This window comes from Dermacentor andersoni, chromosome 6 (assembly GCF_023375885.2).
Source record: "Dermacentor andersoni chromosome 6, qqDerAnde1_hic_scaffold, whole genome shotgun sequence".
Taxonomy (NCBI): Eukaryota; Metazoa; Arthropoda; class Arachnida; order Ixodida; family Ixodidae; genus Dermacentor; species Dermacentor andersoni.
Genome location: NC_092819.1, coordinates 138,377,063 through 138,400,383, shown reverse-complemented (window position 1 = coordinate 138,400,383; position 23,321 = coordinate 138,377,063). Strand labels below are relative to the sequence as shown.

The 23,321-nt window shown below is 46.1% G+C and overlaps 1 protein-coding gene across 1 annotated transcript in view; it reads left to right on the top strand.

Annotated features, from left to right (window-relative positions):
* The window catches only part of LOC126523366 (amine sulfotransferase-like), a 51,265-nt gene extending 36,626 nt beyond the window's left edge, over nucleotides 1-14,639 (top strand). The window contains exons 3-4 of the mRNA XM_055066717.1: nucleotides 11,287-11,722; nucleotides 14,064-14,639. Of these exons, the coding sequence (XP_054922692.1) occupies nucleotides 11,287-11,722; nucleotides 14,064-14,639 (1,012 nt within the window). The remainder of the gene's footprint in view (nucleotides 1-11,286; nucleotides 11,723-14,063) is intronic.
* The last annotated feature ends 8,682 nt before the right edge of the window (nucleotides 14,640-23,321 follow it).

The window sequence follows — 23,321 nt, the reverse complement described above, 5'->3', positions numbered from 1 at the left end:
AAGGAGTAACTTCATTAAGAAAAGCTAATGTTGAAAAGACCAGGCAGGTAGTAGAACTTCCTAAAATAGCGCAGTTGAGCCCTGCTAGAGTAGTGATAGATAGACCTGTAAGCAAAAGCAGCGATACAGGAAAATACAGCTCCTCTGCCCCTAAAAAGAGAGCGCTGAGCTCCGAGGATGACTCAGTCTTCTCGGCGCTCAGTGAAATAAAAGAGGCAATTAAAGCGATAAGAGAGACAGTGGAAATGACTAACCTTAAAGTGTACAAATTGTGGAAACAGAGGCTAACGGCGGAGAAAAGACTTGGGATGACTGAGGCGCGAGAAGATGCGACGATGGGTACCTGCCATCGCAGGCGGATAGTATAAAGTCGATTTCTAGATTGTCGGGGAACATCACAAAGAGGCAAATAGCGGGTAATAGAAAGGTAGCCTCACATAATAACAATGAGCAGTAATCATGGATTTAACGTGTGGAAATGGAATTGTCGCTGGTTCCAACACAAGAAAACCGTACCGTGACAGACGATCAGGTCATCTTAGGCCAGGCCAAAGGCTTTTACGCTACAGGAAACCTTAGCAGACGAAATTATGCTTACTGTGTACAAAGCGATATGTAGACAAAAAAAGGAGAGGGGGTTTGCGACCCTCAACGACAAAATGTTTCCATACATTGAGCCTGATATTCATCTTAGACATTTCAGGTTTGAATTTATTCTAGTTGAGATAATACTTAAAAAGAACACAGGCACGGCGCAAAGCATTTTCTGTTCGAAGATTTACAGCCGTCCTAACGACATGAGACAGAGGTTCAGAGCACTCTTCAACAAGGTGATTTTTGTTGCCGAAACTCATCTCATTATTGGAAGGGACTTTAATGCTCCCAATAACACATGGGGATACAATTGGAACCCAACGAAGGGAGAGGAGCTATGTAGTCTCACCATGGTTCTGGGGTTGTGCTTAATTACTGATCCGGCATATCCCAGCTGTTGTGGCAAGTCCACAAGCAGGGACTCCACACTAGATCTCACTTTTGTAAACAGCTCAAAAGGTGCCAATTGCGAAAATTCAAACATGGATCTCAGCAGCGATCATTAAATCATACGCATAATCATGCGCATACCTTGACAGGAAACTAGAATTTTCAAATTCACTGATTGGGGTCACTTCAGGAAAATCAGGGCGAACAGATGGAAAATAGTACCTATGGATGCCTAGCAGGAGCCCTTCAGCTATGGTTCAAGGAGGACATCGAAGAGGCCACTAAAGAAATCCGGACAGAGGAAAATATTGAGGCTACGGACAGCAGGCTGGCGCATCTGATTGAGGCGAAACAGGCTATATTACATAGAGGGAAAACGCAAAAACTTAACAGAAGGCGTAGTGAATAAAATAGCGCAAGTAAACAGAGTAATTGATGATCACTCGAAGACCCTCATTAAGCAAGAGTGGGATGAGATTTGTAACTCGTCTGATGGTAGACTCCAACATAGAGGTAGCTGAAACCTCCTCAAGCACTTGCTCAACTAGAATGAAACAAGGACAAGCAAGAGAACAGCTACACCTAAGTAGCTGTATAAAACACAGAGGGAAATCATGGATAGGCTCGCAGCCAAATATCTCCCACTCAAACAACCCAACGAAGGAGACGAGTGCCCCGAAAATACGGGCGGCATATAGTGAAGAACGTGAGCGGGATTTCACTGAGAGTAAAGTGAGGGCTGCTATTCACAGTCTTAATGGTATATCAGCGGCTGGACCTGACGTTGGAGAAAAGGGGTATATTCAGAGGAAGGGAAGGTGGACAATACTACACTCATCCCAAGGCCAGGCAAACAACTCACACTGGACGGCCTCCGTCCTATTTCCTTAACGTCATGTCTAGGCAAAGCTATGGAACATGTCACCTAAATCGGCTCAGGAAATAAGTTGAGCAGAACGACATCCTTCCATACTACTTGATCGGCTTTCGTCCAGGCCTGTCAACTGAGTATGTTATGCTACTGATCAAACACCAACTTATGCAGGCCAGCCCAGCGCATACAAAACTCTTTTGGAATCGGATGTGGAAAAAGCTTTTGATCGTATAAAGCATAAGGTTCGGAGGTGGGTCTTCAAGGGGAGTATGGTAGCGCGATTCAAAGACGGGACAAGAGAAGACACAAAGGTACACACACAGCGCTGCGTGCGTCCCTTTGTGTCTTCTCTTGTCCCGTCTTTGAATCGCGCTACCATACTCCCCTTGAAGATGCATTACCAACAAGCCCACATTGCAACCCTCGGAGATGGGGTTAGGTAAGAGACTTTTTAACATGATTAAGGACTTTCTTAGAAGCAGAACTGCACAACTATAGCTGGGCGAGCTTAAATCAGAGGCTTAGAATTTGGGAAATAGGGAAATAGGGGCACTCCACAAGGGGCTGTGCTCTCACCATCCTATTCAGTTTAGCAATGTCCAAAGTTGCGAGAAGTCTGGATAAAATTGAGGACATACATTATGTGGTATATGCCGACGACATAACCATATGGGGTCCCAAATGTAATCTAGGAAAGACAGCGACCAGGTTACAGGAAAGTTTATATGTTGTAGAGAACGCCCCGAAAGATATGGGGTTGAAATCAGTACTCTTGGTCATTAAACATCGCAGAAAAGGTCATAAACCAAAAGGTTACATTCCGCAAGATGAGCCAAGAGTGGCCTTATACACTCATGTAGGAGCCATTATCCGGATAGTTGAAAAAAATCAAGATTCTTGGGTATCACCTAGAAGGAAACAATGCTAACTAAAGAACAATACAACATATCTTGAATAAAACAGATCAAGTCATTAGGCTACTAAGTAGAAATACCAATAGACACAGAGCCTTAGGAGAAGACAGCGCTTTGAGGCTAATACACGGCTTTGCTCTCTGTCACTTCACGTATGTGGCTGTATTATTCAAATAGAAGCAGGCAGAACTTAACAAACTTCGTGTGATGTTAAGGAATCTTGGGTACTAGGCGGAAAAACACACACGACACAAGGAAGGAGACGGGACAGAGCGCCTCCCGTCTCAGAGCGCCTCCTCCCGCGCTCTGTCCCGTCTCCTTCCTTGTGTCGTGTGTGTTTTCGCGCCTAGTACCCAAGATGAATTGTGACCAACTCGCCCAACAAGACGTCCTTTTAAATGATGTTAAGGAAGCTTGTTAAAGTAGCCCTAGGGATACTCAGTAACGCTGAAACCGACAAACTCATGAGTCTAGGGGTGCGAACACAATGGGAAAAATATCGGAGGCTCAACAGCTATCCCAACACGAAAGATTGACAAAAATATGAGCTGGCAGGAACATATTGCAGGCAATAGGTGCAGAACTGTATAGATCAAGCATCCGAATAGAGGCTGAAGTAGAATTAAGGGCTGAAGTTAGGAATAAAATCAGGACCAACATTCTCCCCATAAATATGCATCCAGAATGTAATATCAAAAGGAGGAACGCAAGCGTTAAAGCGCTCTTGCAGAAATAGACCAACAGAACCAACTGGCAGCTATAGTTAATGACGCCTGGGTAAAAGGTAAATAAGCATATACGGTCACTGTATGAAATTCTCAATGCAAAGTGCAAGACGCTATCATTATTTTTACCAAGGACCCCACGGTGGCAGAACAAGCGGTAATTGCTCTAGCCATCAGGAATAGCGCGATTCCGTGGGGTCCTTGGTAAAAATAGTGATAGCGTCTTGCACCTTCTGTTCAGAATTTCATACAGTGGCCGTATATGCTTATTTACCTTTCACCCAGGCTACAGCAACTATAGCTGCCAGTTGGTTCTGTTGCTCTATTTCTTGCAAGAGTGACAAGAGTGCAAGGCCTGACAGTGCCAACGTGGCAGCCGCCCGGCTTCAGAAGTCGAGCCTCCGGATCTCATTTCACTGAAAGTTTTCACACACACACATACGGAGACGCAGCACCTTGCCTACTTTTTGAAAACATTCGGATTATGAGAACTGAAATCCGATGGTTTATGGTTTTCTGCGAATATTGGGAAAGTGGACAAGACTGGGGTAAACCTCAATGAGGTTGCTCATTACTTGGCCTGAGGACTTGCTAACCGTGACACTCACAACCGAGCCGTTCAGCATCAAGCCACATAATCTAGAGATCATTTAATAACTTATAATGACATTACCGAACATTAATATTTAGGACGCAGGCAATCCCCATTGCCACATTCAAAACTCAACAGGGCTCAGGCATTCTCATTGCGCTTATTGCAAACAGATACATATCCCCCCCACGCCATACTCCATAAATAAAATATATCCAGAGAGGGAGATTAGGGTGGACTGCAACGATTCTATTTGCATCATTGGAATCAGACATATGCTGGCAGAGTGTCATGCTAGTCTCGCCAGCCTCATTGCAGAATAGACGCAATAAGAAGAAAGGATTCAAGGTCCATTGTTTTAAGACCAACTAAAGGCTGTCCAGAGGGCCTATGATGTCGCTGAATCTCTTGGCCTGACAGCGCCAACGTGGCAGCGGCCCGGCTTAAGAAGTCGAGCCTCCGGATCTCATTTCACTGAAAGTTTTCACACACACACATACGGAGACGCAGCACCTTGCCTACCCGGCGCTGAGTGACGTAAGCAGAACGTCGCCTCGAATAGCGCGGCTCCCAGTTTCGGTTGCCACGCGCTTTGAAGCCGATGTTCATGGCGCCACAGCTCCACGGTCATCGCATTTTTGATTATCCAAAAGTTCGCATGGCTTGTACGAGGAGTTTGTTGCAATTTCCCAATTACAATGAGTCCGCTGAGAGCAAAGTTTTGAATCTTTATTAATGCATTATAGTTCATGCATTCTAAGTAATTAGCGACGAAATACCACGCATAACACTTCAGCCAGTGGTCGCCACTTCTGACGACATGTCTCCGATGGAACCGCCTTTTTATTTTGAAATGGCAATTTTGAAATATTGTCTAAGTCTACGTAGAATCATCACGTATGTGTTCAGCCAGAGTGTCCTGTTATTTAAGTATCATTAGTTCTATCAGTGATTAATTTCGTAAGCGTCGCCGGCAGCCTGGGCACCCACGAGGGCAGTAAAGGTGGTAACACTCCGAAGTGTCTTGTGTTCCAACTTGCGTTGCTAACATCAAACGGCCCTGCAGGAAGACCTCGCCAACATACTAACATAGTGTGACGATTGATTAACGACACTTAATGCTAAAGAATGCAAAGTTATGTCAGTCACTCGTAGCATTAATCCCATGGTATTTCTTTACCAAAGCGGAAGCACACCTCTCGAACTAGTCGAGTCATATAACTACCTAGGTGTCACTGTGTGCAATGATCTGTCCTCGCACAAACACATTTCCAACATTATATGCTCTGCTAATAATACGCAAGGCTTTTTAAAGCGTAGTTTCCGTCAGGCTCCACAAAACGTTAACCTGCTTGCATACAAATCGCTTGTTCGAGCAAAAGTGGAATGTGCATCTGCCATCAGGAGGGCAGATCATGCATGTGTTATCAACTTACTTGAATCTCTTCAGAACCGCGCTACTAGGTTAGCTCACAATATTCATATGATGTGAGTATTTCTGCTCTTAAAGTATAATCCGTATTGGCACTAATAACTAATCGCCGACGCATTGCTGGCCCTGAGCCCTATCACAAGTTCTTTTACAGCGGAGCTGTATGCCTCTACCGTCCAAGAAAATTTTCGTGTCATAAGCCAAAAACTCCCCATACGTGGGCCAATCCCGGAGGCAGTTCAATGCCGCACCGACCCACGGCGGAAGTGAAGCAGGCGTCAAGCCCTCCCCATACGTGGGCCCATCCCGAAGATAGTGCAATACCAGCCCGACCCGTGGTAGATGTGAAGCAGGCGACAAGCACTCCCCCTACGTGGACCGATCCCTAAGATAGTGCAATGCCGCACCGACCCACGGCGGAGGTGAAGCACGCGTGAAGTACTCCCCCTACACTTTTAAACAAAAGTACACTCTCTGGGGTGTATATCTGCCACACAACAATAATCGTCTTCAGCCTTGCTTGCATTTCCTTTCTTGAAAACGCCGCGCCCACTACTTTCCTATCGGAAATGCTATTACATCCTGATAACGCCCATGCCGTTTGTCACGGGGAAGTACCGGGCTCGCCGCATTAAAGAAAGGAAATGCGGACAAGACAGATGCCGATTATTGTTGTGTGGCAGAAGGGTGTAAATTTGCTTTAGAGTGTACGTGGGCCGAATCCGAAGATAGTGCAATGTCGGGCCGACCGGCGGCGGAGATGACGTGGGCGTTAAGCACTCCCCATACGTGGGCCCATTCAGAAGACAGTGCAATGGCGGGCCGACCCGTGGCAGAGGTGACGCAGGCGTCAAGCACTCCCGCTACGTGGGCCGATAACGAAGATAGTGTAATGCCGGGCCGACCCGCGGTGAAGTAGAAGCAGGCGTTAAGCACTCCCCATCCCGAAGATAGTGCAATACCGACCCGACCCGTGGCGGAGGTGAACTAAGCGTGAAGTACTCCCCCTACGTGGGCCGATCCCGAAGCTAGTGTAATGCCGCGCTGACCCACGGTAGAGGTGAAGCACGCGTCAAGCACTCCTCCTACGTGGGCCGATCCCGAAGATATTGCAATGCCGGGCCGACCCGCAGTGAAGTTGAAGCGGGCGTTAAGCACTTCCCATACGTAGGCCCATCCCGAAGATAGTTCAATGCCGGGCCCACCCGCGGCGGAGGTGAAGCCGGCGTTAAGCACTCTCCATACGTGGGCCGATCCCGAAAATAGTGCGATGTCGGGCCGACCCGCGGCGGAGGTTCAGTTCGCCTTTAAGGGGCCCACACACACAGCTTCGCTGGTCATCTTTCTTCAAAGAGTGGAAGGGCACTGAGTTTTTTTCAGCACCCGTCATCGTACGCCATACATCGTTAGCGCCGCACGCATCTCTCACCGCACTAGTCATCCGCAGCAAGTCGCACGCCCGCGAGCCGGCACCGTTCATTGTTCCGCCTCGTTTATTCCTCGAACACCTAAAGACTGGCACGGCCTTCCTGCTGACATTGTTGACATCGCTTACCCGTCTTTGTTCCAACAGCGTGTGATTGATCACTTTGCATAATGATGTATACATAACGTGGAACTTATGTAAAGCCCACTATTTATGTAACACCGCCTCCCGGGGTCTTTAAGGACAATAAACTGAACTGAACTAAAAGGACTTTTTATGCGACAGCAATTATATGTTAAATCCAGAGTAATTTATCATCGGTGTCATCACGTCCCGAGTAAAGTCCAAGCGCCCACGGTCTGCTGTATGTGCAACTGAAAGCCTACATGAACAGCCGATGATCGCTGCTCAAACTCCTGCGTGCCAGGGGGGAAAGCGGGGAGGAATGGCGCCGTATTCTGTAGCGCGTGTGGCACCAGGTGGAGAGAAGTAGGTTGAGCGGCCTTTTATTGTGACAGCAATTGCGCATTGCGCAGCCGTACGCGGTCTCTCGAGCCGTATTTTGTGAGCCATCTGCTTTGGGGGCAGCATCAAGTGCACCGATTACTCATATCTTTGTGGTGTCTGCGTTCGCGCCACTCAGTTTGCGTTGAAGCGATAGACAGCACGGAGGTCACTTGCCTCGCTGCTGCTGACGTGTTTCCTCACGCCAGCGTTTTCACAGCGAGTGTCCGCGGTCGCCGAGTGTGATGTGTTCACGTTTGCCTGCGCGTGCTGACATCATGGTTGTTAATTTATTTAATGGACGAACGGGCGACAAAAGTACTATCCTTATTCTGTATTGCTGTCTGCCCATTCTATTGTTGTCTACCAAAAGGAAATCGATGGTTCGTTTTTAAGGCGAAACTGCGACATTTTTGAGTTTGTGTTTGCGATATAGGCCTCTTGCAGGTTGTTCTTTTTTGTGAGTTGAGAAGAATTTTTTCGCGTACATCCCCACGTCATTACCGCGAACTGTTGACCTCTGTTAACTAATTTCTGTTCAGTCTATTAGGCCTCCCTTTACAATAACCCTTTTTCCGAGATTATACCTGACAGCCATCACCTTTTGGCTGCGCCGCGGCGGCTCACACCATTTGCGTTCATCTTCTCACCTTTGAACATCTGTGTGGGCGCTCGCGTATGACGTCGCCGGAGCCTCAGTCGCCGTGGTGGCGTAGTGGCTGAGGTGTTACGCTACCAAACCCGACGGCTCCGGATCCAACCCCGTTCGCGGTGGCCGCATTCCGGGGAGGGTCAAATGCGAAAAAGCCCGTGTGTCGTGCATGGAGTGCGCGTTAAGGAACCCCAGTTGGTCAAATATATTCTGCAGTGCTTCACTACGGCGCGCCTCGTAATAAAATTGTTGTTTCGGCATGTAAAATATCTCATTTAATTCATCCATGCCGCCGGATCTACAACACTAGCTTCACCACATATTCGGTCGCCGTCGCGTCGGATATACATACGGTGCCTGGTAACCTCCGGGGGACTATTTGCACTGAGCAACAGCACAGGCCTCCCGTACCTGCTCTCGCTGCCATTGCTTCGCCCTAGAAATAACTTGAAATAATTAGATGTCAGATTTATAGAATTGTATTTGTGAATGTGCAACGAACTGCCCTCTACTTCCTAGAATACACGCTTCATTTTTTTTGTTATCATCAATTGCTTTGATACAAGACTCAAGCATCTTTTATCCTAACCTAACGCATTTTTTTGTTTTCGACGGCATAATCATCAACATCATCAACAAAGAGACGTTTCCTCGAACCACCCCGAATCCATCACACAACTCCGTTTTATCATCTAACAAAAATTTTCCGGGCAAAGATTTTTTCATCTATGTCAACCGGCGTTTTACGAATGATACTTTTTCCTAAAGTTGGAAATGTCCTGCCTAAGTATGCACAAAAATTTATTTTACCGCATCCTCCTTTTTTAATTGTAAGCTTTCATTTATGCCTGCCATTGCACTGCGCACGTTTATACTTTTCCCTTCTTTTTTGGTGTGTGAGCATTCGTAGTGTTCATCATTGGATTCAAGAGTTGTTCCTGCACTTTCGGGGTATGACGTGTCAAGACGGCCAGAGGCATTATTTAGACTTTTAGTACGAGATAACCGCACAAATTCACAGCACTTATGCAAAAGTCAACTCAGCGTTGACGTCGACTGCTGTCGGGTCAAGAAAAGACCGCTTTACCTGATGCTGACTCTACTTGATGAACTAATTGATGAACGGGGCCAACGTGGAATGCTAACGTAAGAACGGCTTCGATCTCGAGCTTCCGGGTTGCTAAATATGCTGGGGCGAAGGTACTACATCGGAGGCGAAGTTCGGTGCGATATCATGGGCGGATTATAGCGACCAATTCGACGATCGTGATTGGTCGCAATACAATCATCATATTCCCTAGTTTGATCACCTAGGGAAGACGACGGCATTTTGCTGCAGTGAGGCGCTGAGGTGTCCTGAAGCGAACTCAGACTTTTAATATGCTCCTGCATGGAGTGGGCTTGCGCATGTGGAGCCGTGGTGAATAATGCAAAATAAACCCTTTTTCCTTCATCCCTAGTACCGGACGTAGTCCGGTAGTAGGAATCTACCGATGGGTTAGGTGGATGCCTGGCCCTAACACTGTCTCGTGTCGCAACACTATGTATGTTTGTATATAGCCATTTTCCCGCCTACCTGGGTCATGGGCTAGTGAATGTTCGAATGGGTAGCGCATCGACCTGTTACCCTCTTAATGGAACCTGTTCGAAACCAATGATAAGAACAATTTCGGTCACTGAGTAAGTAGCAAAGTGCACATTTACACCGCTCTTCAACGAAGCTCTTTCACGCCGGCATAGGTGACTTCATGCGGGATTGGGCACATACCGAATCTAGTGGTCTTCTAGCAGCAAGTGTTTCAAATGAAACACTGAGGCCGACTTGGGCCGCTGGGTAAGTGCCATTGTGTCTGTACTGGCCTTCAATGAAACTATTTGATGCCGACTTGGTTAACTTGGTATGTGCAAGTATGTGTCTACCGCGTTTGAAATAACGCGATAGTGCCAACTTGGTTAACTAGGTATGTGCCGCTGGGAACTTTCAGCTCTACAGTGACGAAAAAGTTCCTTTAAATTTCTCATATGCCTGGAGGAATTGAAACCACGTAACAGGGGCTCCTGGCGTGAATATTGCAGCGCCAAGCACATAAGGGCGGAAAGAAAACAACAGCAATGAAGTGTTAGCGAAAGAAGGGCAAACACGAGCGCTGTGTTCCTTCTTTGGTGCAGTCTTTCCTCTTTTTCTTCTTTTCTCCGAACATCAGTGCTTCGTGCTGCAGGAATCACGCCAGGGACATAGACCAACTCAACCAAATCACTATTCTTTTACAATGGCTTGCGCTTACTTTGTCACAAAGGCAAGGGGTGTGTGCTGATTAAGGTATTTCACGCCAACGCCTTAGCGAACTGTGCCATGAATGCACTCGGTATGTGCCAAAAACTTTAACGAATCCCGCGCTATCTGGGTCACCAAGTATATGGCACTGGGTGTGGAGGCAGAGAGCCAACGAATTCCGAGCGTTCGCACGCGTCGGCACATGACGCACTTCGTCTCGATAACAAGGCATGTGCTTGTCCACAGCGCCGCTACACATAGCGCTTCGTGTTCAGAAAGAAGGGCGACACAGGAGCCCAGTTGCCGAATTACGCGTTTCCCAGCGTCCGCACACATCGAGGCGCCATCCATTTCGGAGGCCATAAACAACATTGTGGCGGCGCCACCAGATGACGCCGAGTGTCCTTAGGAAAGCGCAATAGAGTTCCGCCACAGTACAAGACTTATAGATAACTCTTTTCGACAGCGACAGTACATTGCGTCGCTAGATTGATTTTCTGCTGAACGCATCACCATAAGTAAGTCATCGTAAAATAGGTTCTGCTTGTTTTTCAAGTATATTCTCTTGATAATAGACAAATAACTCGGACGTTGCCCGGAAAGTACGCAGAAACTTTCCCGTACCGTACTTTTGGTACATACGACATGCCTTTAACCCCAAGTCATCAATTTAGTCTTCTTAAATTAGTAAATATGAGGGTCGTGAATTGTTCTGAGACGTGACGCAAGAAAAACCGCTTTTGCAGTCATAGCATATGTAATAAATATCATTCCTGTGGCTCTCATTCAATGCTGTTAAGCCAACCCACGTACTTTACTCTTTACCAACGAATAATTTACGATAACCGACATTTTGCGCACATTTAAGAATAGTGCACTAAAGTGCCAATGTTTGTTCATATCCGCAGGACCAATAACACGTTCTTGAAAACTGCAACCGGAAGTGAGATGATTCAGAACCGGCTCAAACCGTATGCCCAAATGATCGACGGCAGGCCGAGGTGCCCCTTCGCGACTCCGGAGTCCATCAGGAATGCTCTGCAGTTTGTGGCCAAGAAAGGCGACCTGTTGCAGGCGTCATTTCCCAAAAGCGGCACCCACTGGGTCCAGTACATCACCCAGTTGATACTCAATGGCGGGAAACCGCTAGATACGTACGAGCAGTTCACTCAACGGGCCCCGTTCATTGAATACCACGTGAACGCTGCTAAACACGAGACCAGCGCCCCAGTGCGGACGTTCTGCACTCACCTGCCCTTGCGCTCGGAGAAGCTGAATCCAGAGGCGAAATATGTCTACGTGGCTCGCAATCCTTGGGATGTCTGCGTGTCCCTCTACAATCACGTAAGCGAGTGTTGAGAAATGCAACGTGTAATATTTTTGCGCTTTGCTCAATTTTTTGGGTTGGTGAGTTATTGCTTTGCATTTCATGCCGAACTCTTTTATACAAGGAATCAACATCCCTTATTCATTACTCATTTGAAATAGCAGAGATTTAGTCGACCAACTGTGATTATCACTAGCCCGTATATATAATAAAATTATTAGGCAGCTAGGCCAATAACAGAAAAAATAAATAAGTAAAAATTGGCGGCCCGTCTATTATTTGAAGATGATTGATAGGTTAGTGCAATCCGCAGTATTTCTGATACCGGGTGTGTAATTAGCAATTATACGCTTTTATGCTATGGTGATGATTATTCGTGAAAGTGTAATATGCTGCGCACTCCCGACAATTTGCCCCATTCGCGTACGTCACGCAGTCGTCATGCCGCAAATCCACGAGATGGCGATAGCCTTGCTGTTTTTGCCCAAGTTAATGTTGGGAAGGTAACCACAGAAAAGCTATAAAGGTGTGATTTGATAATAGAACTGTTCATTTGGTGACGAATATACGTTGCAGTAAAGATATTTGGTATAACTTCTTTTATCAGCGAGTTTATTGAAGCCAACATGGCGGGCAGTCTGGAGACCTACACGGGCAACAAAGATGATAGCGCGTGGAACTATCTTCCTATCACACCAACGTTTCGATTCAACGGGTTCGCGAGGCTGCGGGTGAAAAGCGGTCCCAAAGCAATTGTCAGCAACATAGGGGAGCAGTGACGGAAATGCGACGGTTTAGAAGGAACAAACACCCGGATGCTGAAACCGTTCCTTAACTAAAACAGAGCCGCACTGTGATTGCATTCAACGAAATAAAATTCCTTATGAACTTTATATACGTGTAGCCAGGATAGTAAATACAACTCACATTTTGTTTATCTTTATTACAAATGCATATGTTTCTTCACCCGCTAATACAGGCGTACTTCACGCCGCTATCAAATACAGTGCAATGCGGTTCCTGAAGGCACGCATGTACAGTTAAGCTGCCACAAAACGTCCCTATCGCATGTGCTGCTTTGGTTGTCCCCGTTTGTATGAATTCTCGTGGCGCGTTGCTGGTATTGTGCGTTCCATCGATGTTCAAAGTGTTCAGTCAGAAGTACTCACTCACTACCACCGAGTAATCGTTTAACTGCCTTCTTGTGTCTGTACTGGTCGACAAGCCTGGCGTACGATGACGCGACCAGCGCTCAGCACCCAAAACCACCTTCCGCCTGTAAAAAAAAAACGATGTTATAGGCATAGGGAGGGTTTTGACGCCCGCACGGCTTACATTTTGATGCAGTGCTTTCTACGTCAAAAGCTCGAAACGTTCATTGAGTCGAATTGCGGCTCATTTGAAAACAGAGCTCCGGTTACAGGCAACGAAAACAAATTTTGCGCCTTTGCCCTAATGCCGTCACATCTGTTTCTAACGTACATGGCGTTACATTATTCTTCCGCCGGAAGTATTCCCTGGTCACACAGATGTTGCTGAACCCTTCGAACCGTCGATGAAGCATCACGTTTCGAATGTATAGGCTTCTATGAGAGCTTCGCTAACGGGTCGCTAGAAATGCTAGAAAAGTTACCCTTCCTAAATGAACTATGCTCTTGATGGCGCATGTTTTCTGCAATGAGGCGACTTTTGTACCACTTGTTTTGTAACTGAGTAATTTGGTGGAAAACATAGCCACCATCCACAACACAAAAAAGGGGCAACAAAGAAAGTAGTGCTTGGTAGCGCCAAGGTCGAACTCGATTGGTGTTAACAAGCGGCAGCACCTTAGTGGCGTTTCAATGACTCTGAAGAAGCGACTTTCTTACTGCAGTGCGGGACGCAAGCGAGGCTGGAAATCAGCAGAAAGAAGCGAGTGATGCGTCCCTGAAGAACAAGCAACAACTGACTTTATTTGTGTGTTCGTTCAGCCTCTACGGCTCGGTTGCACACCCTCGCACCACTTCCCTTTCCCGCACACTCCGCGGTAATATGTTATCGAGTCAAAAGGGGAAAGGTTGTCTGGTTGCTGCTGTGCGACCATGAGGCTGCCACATTAGCATGTCTTTATTGCTGTTGTTTTCTTTATATTGAAGTGCAGCACAGGTCCATTTGCGCATAGCACGTGAGCCTAGTTGCCGTGAATGAGGTTCGTGTTCTGAGGCATGGGCACCAAAAAAGTGCGTGAAATATCCTGAAAATTCTGATCGCATTTATACGTAAATCGGCAACATTGTGTGCATCAAATGTGTACGCTGGGAAATAGGTGCAGTTGAAAGTGCTAATCAAACGCTCTTGTTTTGAATTTTTACATTGCAGATGACTTCGCTCAGCTTCTACCAATTCCAAGACGGCACGTTCGACGACTTTCTAGAGTCTTTCTTGACAGGCTCTCTTCCTTACGGCTGCTACTTCGAACACCTGGAGGCCGGTTACTTGCTCAAGGGCAAACCGAACGTTCTCTTTCTCACGTATGAAGAATTGAAGAGAGACATACGAGACGCGCTACTTCGTTTGGCTAACTTTATCGGCGAAGACTACGGAAGCCGGCTAAAAGAATGTGGCACAGAAGGGCGCACACAGTTGGACGCTATCGTACAAATGAGCACCGCTGAAAGCATGAGAAAAGTCATGGCGTTCAACCTCGGCGGGCATCCCGACCCGGAGATTGACAAGCAATTGAAGAGCCTGGGCGTCTCATCGAGAGTGGCCAACGGAGGAGACGCCAAGCGCTATAATTTTGTCAGGAACGCCAAGACGGGAGAGTGGAAGGAGCGCTTCTCGCCCGAGCAGCTACGACGCATGGAGGCCAGGATCGCGGAAAAGACGACTTGTTCTAGCGTTATTATGGACCTTTGGAGCGACATACGAGCAGAGGCGTTGAGTTTGTGTTGAGTATGAGCCTGCAAACGGCGTCATCCGTCACTAGTGTTCACGACCATTTTCTGTCCGGTAATAAAGTATTTACAAGTTGCACAGCGATCTGATACATGTAATTTTTTTGTAGCGGGCATGGAGTGAAAGGCAAATACCCGAAAGAAAAAAAAAAACCTGACCGCATGTTTCCGTGCTCCACTGCAAATGCCGCCTAGGATCATAAGCGGGGCCGTGCTATGTCAGTAAAGGCAAGGAATCAAAAAACTTTTTGATGATCATTGAGCAAGGATGTGTGTTGATATGTCTTCTCTGTTGGGCAATCACTGGTCTGACATAAACCACCAATTGTCATTCGTCCTTCAAAGAACCGAAGTTATTTTAGAGATGTTATTGAAAGGGGGTATGAATGACTTGTCCGTTCTTGCGTAGTACGCCTGCAGTGCAGTTTCTCCAGCCTTAGTTATTGTGCTTTCTTATTCCTCCGTAGTACCAGTTCAATGTCCCAATTTATATGCTTCAGTTAAACCTATTTGTTTTATCAATTTTCGCTGGAATACTTTACCGATGCCGCCCATGCAGGTATACGTCTGATTAATGACGCGTCAGTTGGCAATAAGGCCATGAGGTTCGAGGGATGGTAGTGAGCACTAAATATAAACAAGCTGAGCGCCTCTGCATTCTGCACTTCCCACCGTCCATACCGTCCATAAGCGCCGACTACGGGGGGGCTTCGGGTCCCGATCACCCTCCGGAGTCTTCCGGAGTTTTCAACTGCCCCTCTTTCCCAGCGTACACATTTGATGCACACAATGTTGCCGATTTACGTATAAATACGATGAGAATTTTCAGGATATTTCACGCACATACACACACACCCATAAACTGTCGTTAGCAGAGTTGTGCCACCTACATGATTTGCGGTTTATTTTGACTTGCCTCTACCTTCCCACCTAAAATTTTAGTGAGCCTAATAGCTTCCTGCATCTTGTTGACGCGAACATGCGCGGCTTGTAATCCATAATTTGGCTTCATTTCTTCAATCCCTGGCAATAGGATGACAAATACATTAGAAGTGTCAGCGGCAGCTGGCTCATCTGTATTTTCTGAAATCAACATTGATTTAAATTTCCACCGGAAACACCATGCGCATACACAATACACCTAAATATATACACAACACAAAGTTTGCAGTATTTTTTTTCAAGTTGAGGAGGTAGCCAATTAACAATTATTTATAAAGGTATGGATAGGCTTTGCCTAGAAAGTGAACATGTTGATGAATGTTTACCACGTTTCAAATTGCTTTGCGTGCTTATTTGAGCGTGAAAAGAACCTGCGGACTTCAACGAGCCCTTTGGCAGAGTATCTTATCAAAGGCGTATGAAATTCACGTGAAAGTTAAGTGTTTTAATATTACTTCTCCTTCCAATAGGCAATTCTAACGACTCATGAAAAAAAGAAGAAGCTCTTCTAATAATTTACAACATTTACTAAGGATGGAAACATTGTCACTTGGATGCAGAGGTTATAAATATATATAGCGTGTCCCGATTAACCATGATGCACCAACAGTTTTAAAAAGGTTCAGTTGCATTACTCTACGATAACCTAGTGCATATTGTTTCCAGTGGAGCGTAGCAACCGCCACAAATTTTTTAGTTATTGATATTTGTTTAGGTAAATGTACGTAATTATCTAATTCGAGAGGTACTAGCCTAACTATAAAGTGACTCGCCGCAGTTGTTTAGAGCCTATAGTTGGTGGGCTGCCAAGCACGAGGTCGTGGGATCGAATCCCGGCCACGGCGTCCGCATTTCGATGAGGGCAAAATGCTAAGATACCCGTGTACTTAGATTTAGGTGCACGTTAAAGAACTCTAGGTGGTCCAAATTTCCGGAGCTCCCACTACGGCGTGCCTCATAATCAGGTCGTGGTTTCGGCACTTAAAACCATATTTATTTTTTTTTAGTTATAAAGATGTCCATGAGGCATTTGTAGGCACAGCCAAGGGACATTAAACTGCGGTACTTTCAGCGACTTACTAATTACGTACTAATTTTTTCGGGCTGATAAGTAAACTCCTCGAAATATAAAAAAATACCACGTCGCTGCGGCCACATCCGCATCATAAAGCAACGCCCTCGAACAGGCTCCCTTTGACTTAGCCAGAGCAAAATAAAGGAAATAAAAGAAACGTCTCGTGACCGAGCTAGTGCCCTATCTGTAGCGCCCCTGCCGAAGTAACATATCGCATTTGGTGTTAGTTGGAAACAAACTGTGATAGCTGTTGTCTTAGCATAGATAACGTGCACGGATGGTTCTTCTTTTCTTGTTGCCACAAAGCCTCTGACCAGAAAAGTGAATTGATAACTTCAGTGCAACGATTTAAAGGTGCGTTTTGTTTCGTCCCCGTCGCCATGTCTTTCTCTAATGAGCAGAAGGAAGACATGATCCTTGCCTTGGGTGCTGCAAATGATAACAAGAGGAAGGCCGCAAATATACATCAGTCATGGAAGAGTGGCGGTATACCAAACGCATCGACTATTATCAGAAATTATGAAAACATGAGACAGACGGGCACCTTCCAGAAACAGCCGCGGGGGACTCTATCTTTGAGTCCTAGCCTACGCACGGATGTTCTAGCATTTATGGCCTCAAACCCTCATGCTACTGTACGGGACGTGGCCGCCCAGCTACCAATTTCCAATTCATCGGTTTGGAGGATTCTAAATCACTCAGCCCTTCACTCGTACCACCTTAGCCAGCGCCGATGCTTGGAAGATAGGGACCTGCAGAATCGTCTAGATTTCTTGAACTGGGTCCACACAAAAGCCGATAAGTCACCGGACTTTTTGAACAACATCATCTGCAAAGATGAAGCCAATCTTTGCAGAAACGCCCAGGTAATAATGCACAAATTGGAGTGACTACAATGCACACTGGGTAAAGCGCACTCAGCACCAGTACCAGTGATTGTGGAACGTGTGGTGCGGAATTTAAGCCGGTGGCTATAATCGGTCACGTTACCTTCGATCACACAATGACTGGACAGCGTTACGTGGACGAAATGTTTGAAGGAGTGGTGGATGAGTTTTTCAGCGAAGTCCCGTGCCACGTCTCCCACTATTGTGGTATCAGCAAGATGAGGCGCCAGCACACAGCAGCAGCCGGGCACGAAACTGGCCGAATGCGACTTCTCAGGCGCAATAGACTGGAAGGTACGGACAAGTATATTGGCCGGATAGGTCACCTGACCTATTTTCACTCGATTTCTTTCTTTGGCGAGAGAGAGAGAGACTCTTTATTAGAAAAAGAGAATTTTCCCAGCGCGTATACAACCGCTGGCATGCTACTCTGTATAGGGATGGGGAATGGTACTAAAAGATTCCAGAAGAGAGTGGAAGAAAAACAGAATAAAAATAAATATGAAATGTGCAAGTAGACATGATACTGATAGTTACAGGTGACATGACGGTCTAATTTGGGCTTTTGTATATGAAATGTATAATCTTTAAAGCTTTCCCATTATACCTATTTCTGACAAGTACTTGAACTATAAATCCAAAACCCGCCGCTGTTTTGAAAGGCCGTGCTTTGGACCTAGGATGCTGGGTAATATTAAGAGATCATGGCAAATCATGTCCATTTGTTGCTCAAAAAAGTGTCTCTCGTCGCGGTACGTGGGGCATTCTAGTAATATGTGCTCCATTGTCTCTAAGTTGCCACAGCTATCACAGTATGGGTTAGTGGTAAGCCCTATGCGATACAGATAATTGTTCGTGTATGCCACGTTAACTCGAAGGCGATGATACAATGTATCTAAGTGTCGAGGAAGTGGTCGTGGAATTTTCGGTCGCATTTCTGGGTCAATGTACCACAGGAAGTTATCTTTGTGAAGCGGCATATTCCAGATGCGGTCTTTTCCTTGATAGGCATATTTTTTCGCCATGTTTGAAGCGCCGGCTTTTGTAAAAATGTTCTTTGGAAATTGCGGTATTGGAGTCCATTTCAGGCAGCTTCATCCGCTTTTTCATTTCCCGAAATACCGGTATTGCCAGGTATCCACTGAAACTTGATGCAATGCCCAGCAATCTTAGCCTTGTGGTGAAGATAAGCAATGTCAAATGCTGCAGGTTGATTATTACAACGCATGTGTCTGTTCCACATACTTTGTCGGGCTGCTTTTGAATCCTTGAAAATAACTCATGTCTTTGGCGGCTGGAGTCGAAGTACATACGCAAGGGCCTCCTTAATGTCATATAGCTCTACTGAAGTAGATGATGTCGTTTGCTCAAGACGAAACAAGAATCGTTGCCCTGTAGAGGGAACAAGAAGTCCGCACGATGAGCCATGTGGAGTTGTAGAGCAATCTGTGAAAATGTGCATTACCGCTGCGTATTCTTTGTGCGTATATTCCAAAGCTATCTGATAAGCCACTGCATGAAGCATTTTTTTTTTCGCACTGATTCCAGGGATATCAGGCACGATTTCCAGGGGGCACAATATCCATGGTGAAATGTTTCGTGGCATTTTGCAACGCCTGAGCAGGAATCGAAATAGACATGCTTCCGACGGTCTCTCCAAAGCTAGATGTAGCACGGGTTCTAGAAATATCCTTTAAAATTGATTCTTCGTATGAATGACGTGTCGGAGGTGAATTTGAAGTGTCTCCTGTGAAGATAACACTTCAAGAGGCAGGCATCCAGCTTCTGCTACAGTTCTTGAGCGGGACGACCCCTTCGGAAGTCCTAGACATGCTGCCTCAAGTTTTCTCTGGCTTGTGGGAGACATTTGGTGCCGGATGAGGAGGTAATACCGTAGTGTTCCGTTGACGTAGGCCTTGTGGAAGAGTACGATTGATCGACAGCTGCCCCACTGTTATCCGGCTAAATATCGCAATATGTGCGACGCCGAGGAAATCTTCTCACTCAGTTCTTTCACTTGAGGCGACCATGTCAGGTTCCTATCGATCGTCACTCCAAGAAACCTTTGCGTCTTGACCAGTGGCGTAGTAAGAAATTTCGTTCAGGGAGGGCTCACGCAGCGGCTCGGCCTCCTCCCCATAGAATTTGTCGAGGGATCAAATACATTATTAATAACTGTATTGCCATTGCAAAAGATGCTGCAAAGAAATTATTGAACGCTACGCATCGTCAAGACAAGTAAAGTATGTATTTCTTCATAAAAGAATATACTCGTATGCCTCAAAAACTGTGCTCGAAATAACTTATATCATAGCTTCCATGTTTTCTATTTATTACGTAAAGAAAATATCACACGAACTTTACAATTATATCAATTTGAAACCCGCAAAACAGTGCATGCCGCTGATATGAAAAATGTAGAGGTCATGAAATGAACAAGATGAGGACAAATATTTTAATGAAACTTCGTTAACCTCCCTGCCTTTATCTCATTTGCACCTTGTTTACATTTTTGTACTTATACAGCGACCAAGGGAAAATCTCAATGACGCTGTCCTTTGTTATAATTGATTGCGCAGGCGCTGCTGTCATCGGTCGTGTATTGTGAGTAATTGCACCGAAATTATAGTCGCAACAGAGAGCGCATATAAAAAGCAGGAGTTCTGAAAATATGCGAGCGTGAGTCAAATGAAAGTGAGTCAATGCGAATATATGACTAACGGCGTACTTTATTTAAAAGTAGTATCCATGAGCATTTATATATATGTACCACTGACTAACGAGTCGCGTGATTCCCGTCTCACAAAACTCTTTCGGTTGCTGCTTCAAGAAGTCTGTAACTGACTCTTTCACGTCATCGTCCGACACGAATCTGGTTCCCTTGAGCTGACTTTTTTTTTCAAATGCTCTAAAATGTAGAAGTCACAAGGCGACAGGTCTGGACTGTATGGCGGATGTTGCAGCGTTTCCCACTTGAACTTTGCCAGTTTTGTGTTAACCACATCAGCGTCGTGGTGACGGGCATTGTCGTGGAGCAAGATGACCCCATTTCTCAATTTTGCACGTCGTTTGTTCATGATTGGGACACGCAGCCGATCCGACGTTTTACAATATCAGAAACGATTTATAGTCTCTGCATGTTTAGCAAATGGTCACTGACAATAAAAAAAAAAAGGTCAACAACACCTTTCCGGCCGGAATGACGGCCTTTGCTTTGCTTGGCGGTGGTGAATTCAGATGTTTCCACTGTAAGCTTTGCCGTCGTGTTTCAGGCTCGTAGTAGTGGCACAATTATTCGTCCCCGGTCCCAATTGCAAAAGAAAGTCGTCACCCTTATTGTGATACCTGACCAGACGAATCAAGGCAGCGCCGAACCTCTCCGTCTTCTGGTGGTCGTTAAAATCATGGGCATCCATTGCGCACACAAGATGCTATAACCGAGGTGTTCATGAATGATGTTACGACCCAAACCATGACTGATTTTCACACGCCCTGCCAATTCATCGGTGCTGATCCTCCGTTCTAGTCTAATCAGCCTTTGCAATTGTGTTGGGGTGATTGCACGGTGGCGTTGGCACGGTCTTCGATCGTCTTTGCAACGTTTGAACCGTTTTCTCGAACGCTTCACAGTAGCCAATGAAATGCAATGGTCAACTTTACACGGCAGCCATACGGCGACTAATTTCTTTTTGGGAAACATCTTCAGGTGCCAAAAACCACACGACACCACGCTGTTAAACTTTTGGAGTGTCCTTTAGGCCACGAAACCAAGTTCAACCTAGTGTACGAGAACATTAAAGGTCCTTCACCAGGCCGCATAGCAAATCTTAGTTATACGCTGAAAGTTGTTACGTGTCCTCTAGGGAGTGTACTGCGGCAAAAATATTTCAAGTCGGCTCACTAATAGCTGAGATAGAAATATTTCAGTGCTGTGAACCCATCATTTCAGGAAGCGAGCGCCACTGCATAGCGAGAGACCCTCCCCACTCGCCCCGTATAGCCTACGCAAGCAAAATTCCTTCCCTGCGTTCCCCTATGCCGGACCTCGAAGAGTTCGTAACACATACGTCATGGATTTCTCTGGCCGAGTGAATTTCTCTGGCCCCGCCTTCACTATTTTTTTCTCCTCGCTTTTTTTTTTTTCGGCACCGCGCACTCTCCCTGGCGGCGTTGCGCGCGAGCTGTTGTCTCGTTCGATCAGCGCACAATTTTGCGCGCTGTGCCCAAGGATACATGACTAGCGACATAATTATGATTCGTAATTCTACACGAATTCTGAGGTCGAATGCGCGGATCGCAGAACTTGATCACGTGCTGGAATACGGCAGAAAATAATGGCATAGTTTCGGTACCTGCGCACGTGACCGCACGACCGCGGGAACAAGCAGACGAAGCGGAAGCACATCTTTCTTGCTTCGGTGCGCAGTAAAACAAAAAAACACACACACACGCAGACATTACGTTTGTGTGTTTTATTATTTCTCCAAACTTCCATTCGTCAATTCAAGCAACAGATCCCACAGATAACAGACGTTGTCTTCAATAATTATCGAAGTCACGTGTCACAACGAGCGATATCACACTGCGGACACCAGTACGTAGGCGCAGGATCCTTAGTTTGAAGTTTGAAGTTTATTTCCTTTCTTCATTACAGAAAGAGGAAACAAGAGCTAAAGGCCATTTGGCCTGACAGGGGCTCTTGCTCCTAAGTGTGTTCGGCTTACATGAGGATCCAATGTATGAAAAAAAGCAAATATAACAAGAAAGTACGTCTTCGTCCGGCTTAGAGCGCGGCGGCCACGAGGAGAAGAGAAAACGGCGTTCGGTGTGAAATTTCAGATCTTTCCGCGGCGCGTGGCGATATAATGCTTTTCAGACACGACAGTTATCGCGCAATGTATGCTATGCGCTTGTCAGCTCGAAATGGCCATACCTGGCGAGAGGCTCTTTACAGAGCCTTTATCTCACAATTGCCTGTCACTTTTGTAAATAAGATATGACTCTGTGCAACGTGCATGCCTCGCACGTAATGAATCGAACCGTTATTGCGCGGGGTGAGTTGGCTCACTTTCATTTGACTCGCCCTCGTGCATTAGAAATGCGAATATGCAATCAATATAAAAATGCGAAGCTACAGCTCGATAAAGGGCAAAAAAGTGTCACTGGAAACAAAGTTCACAGTCCGTATACACAAAACCTCGCAACAAGATATTTAAATATGCGTATAAGTCTCCAATAAATCTACGTATCTAATAAAGAGTCACTATATATTGCGTCAAACAAGGCATATAAATATATTGCGCAACAACAGATTCACAGATCACAGCCCCCCTTGCTCCAATTCCCCTGATGTATCGCGCACGACAGGAGGCGACGCACTTCCTCCCCGCTTTTCTCCCTTGCCCACAAAAGACTGAGCCACCATCGTCAGCTCACCCATCTCCCCTTACGCTTTCACTCGCACATACAGCAGGTGGCGCGCGGTCACGATGTTAGAGAGTTTTAGCAGTGCCGTATTACGGTACGGTAAGTGCGGTATACGGTACGGTATTACCGTTCCGTACTAATTTACCGCGATGACCGAAGACGTTTTAGCTGCGTGTGCCGCTCGATACGTACGGTAATGTGATAATGATGATAGCGGCTAACATTGTGGCTTTGCAGAATGCAATAAGTATGCGCTGAGCGCGAAATATTCCTTTTGACGAATACTTTTAGACAGCTTTAGCTTGTCCATACGCGCATTATATTTTACAGAAGTGCCCGGCTCCGGCAA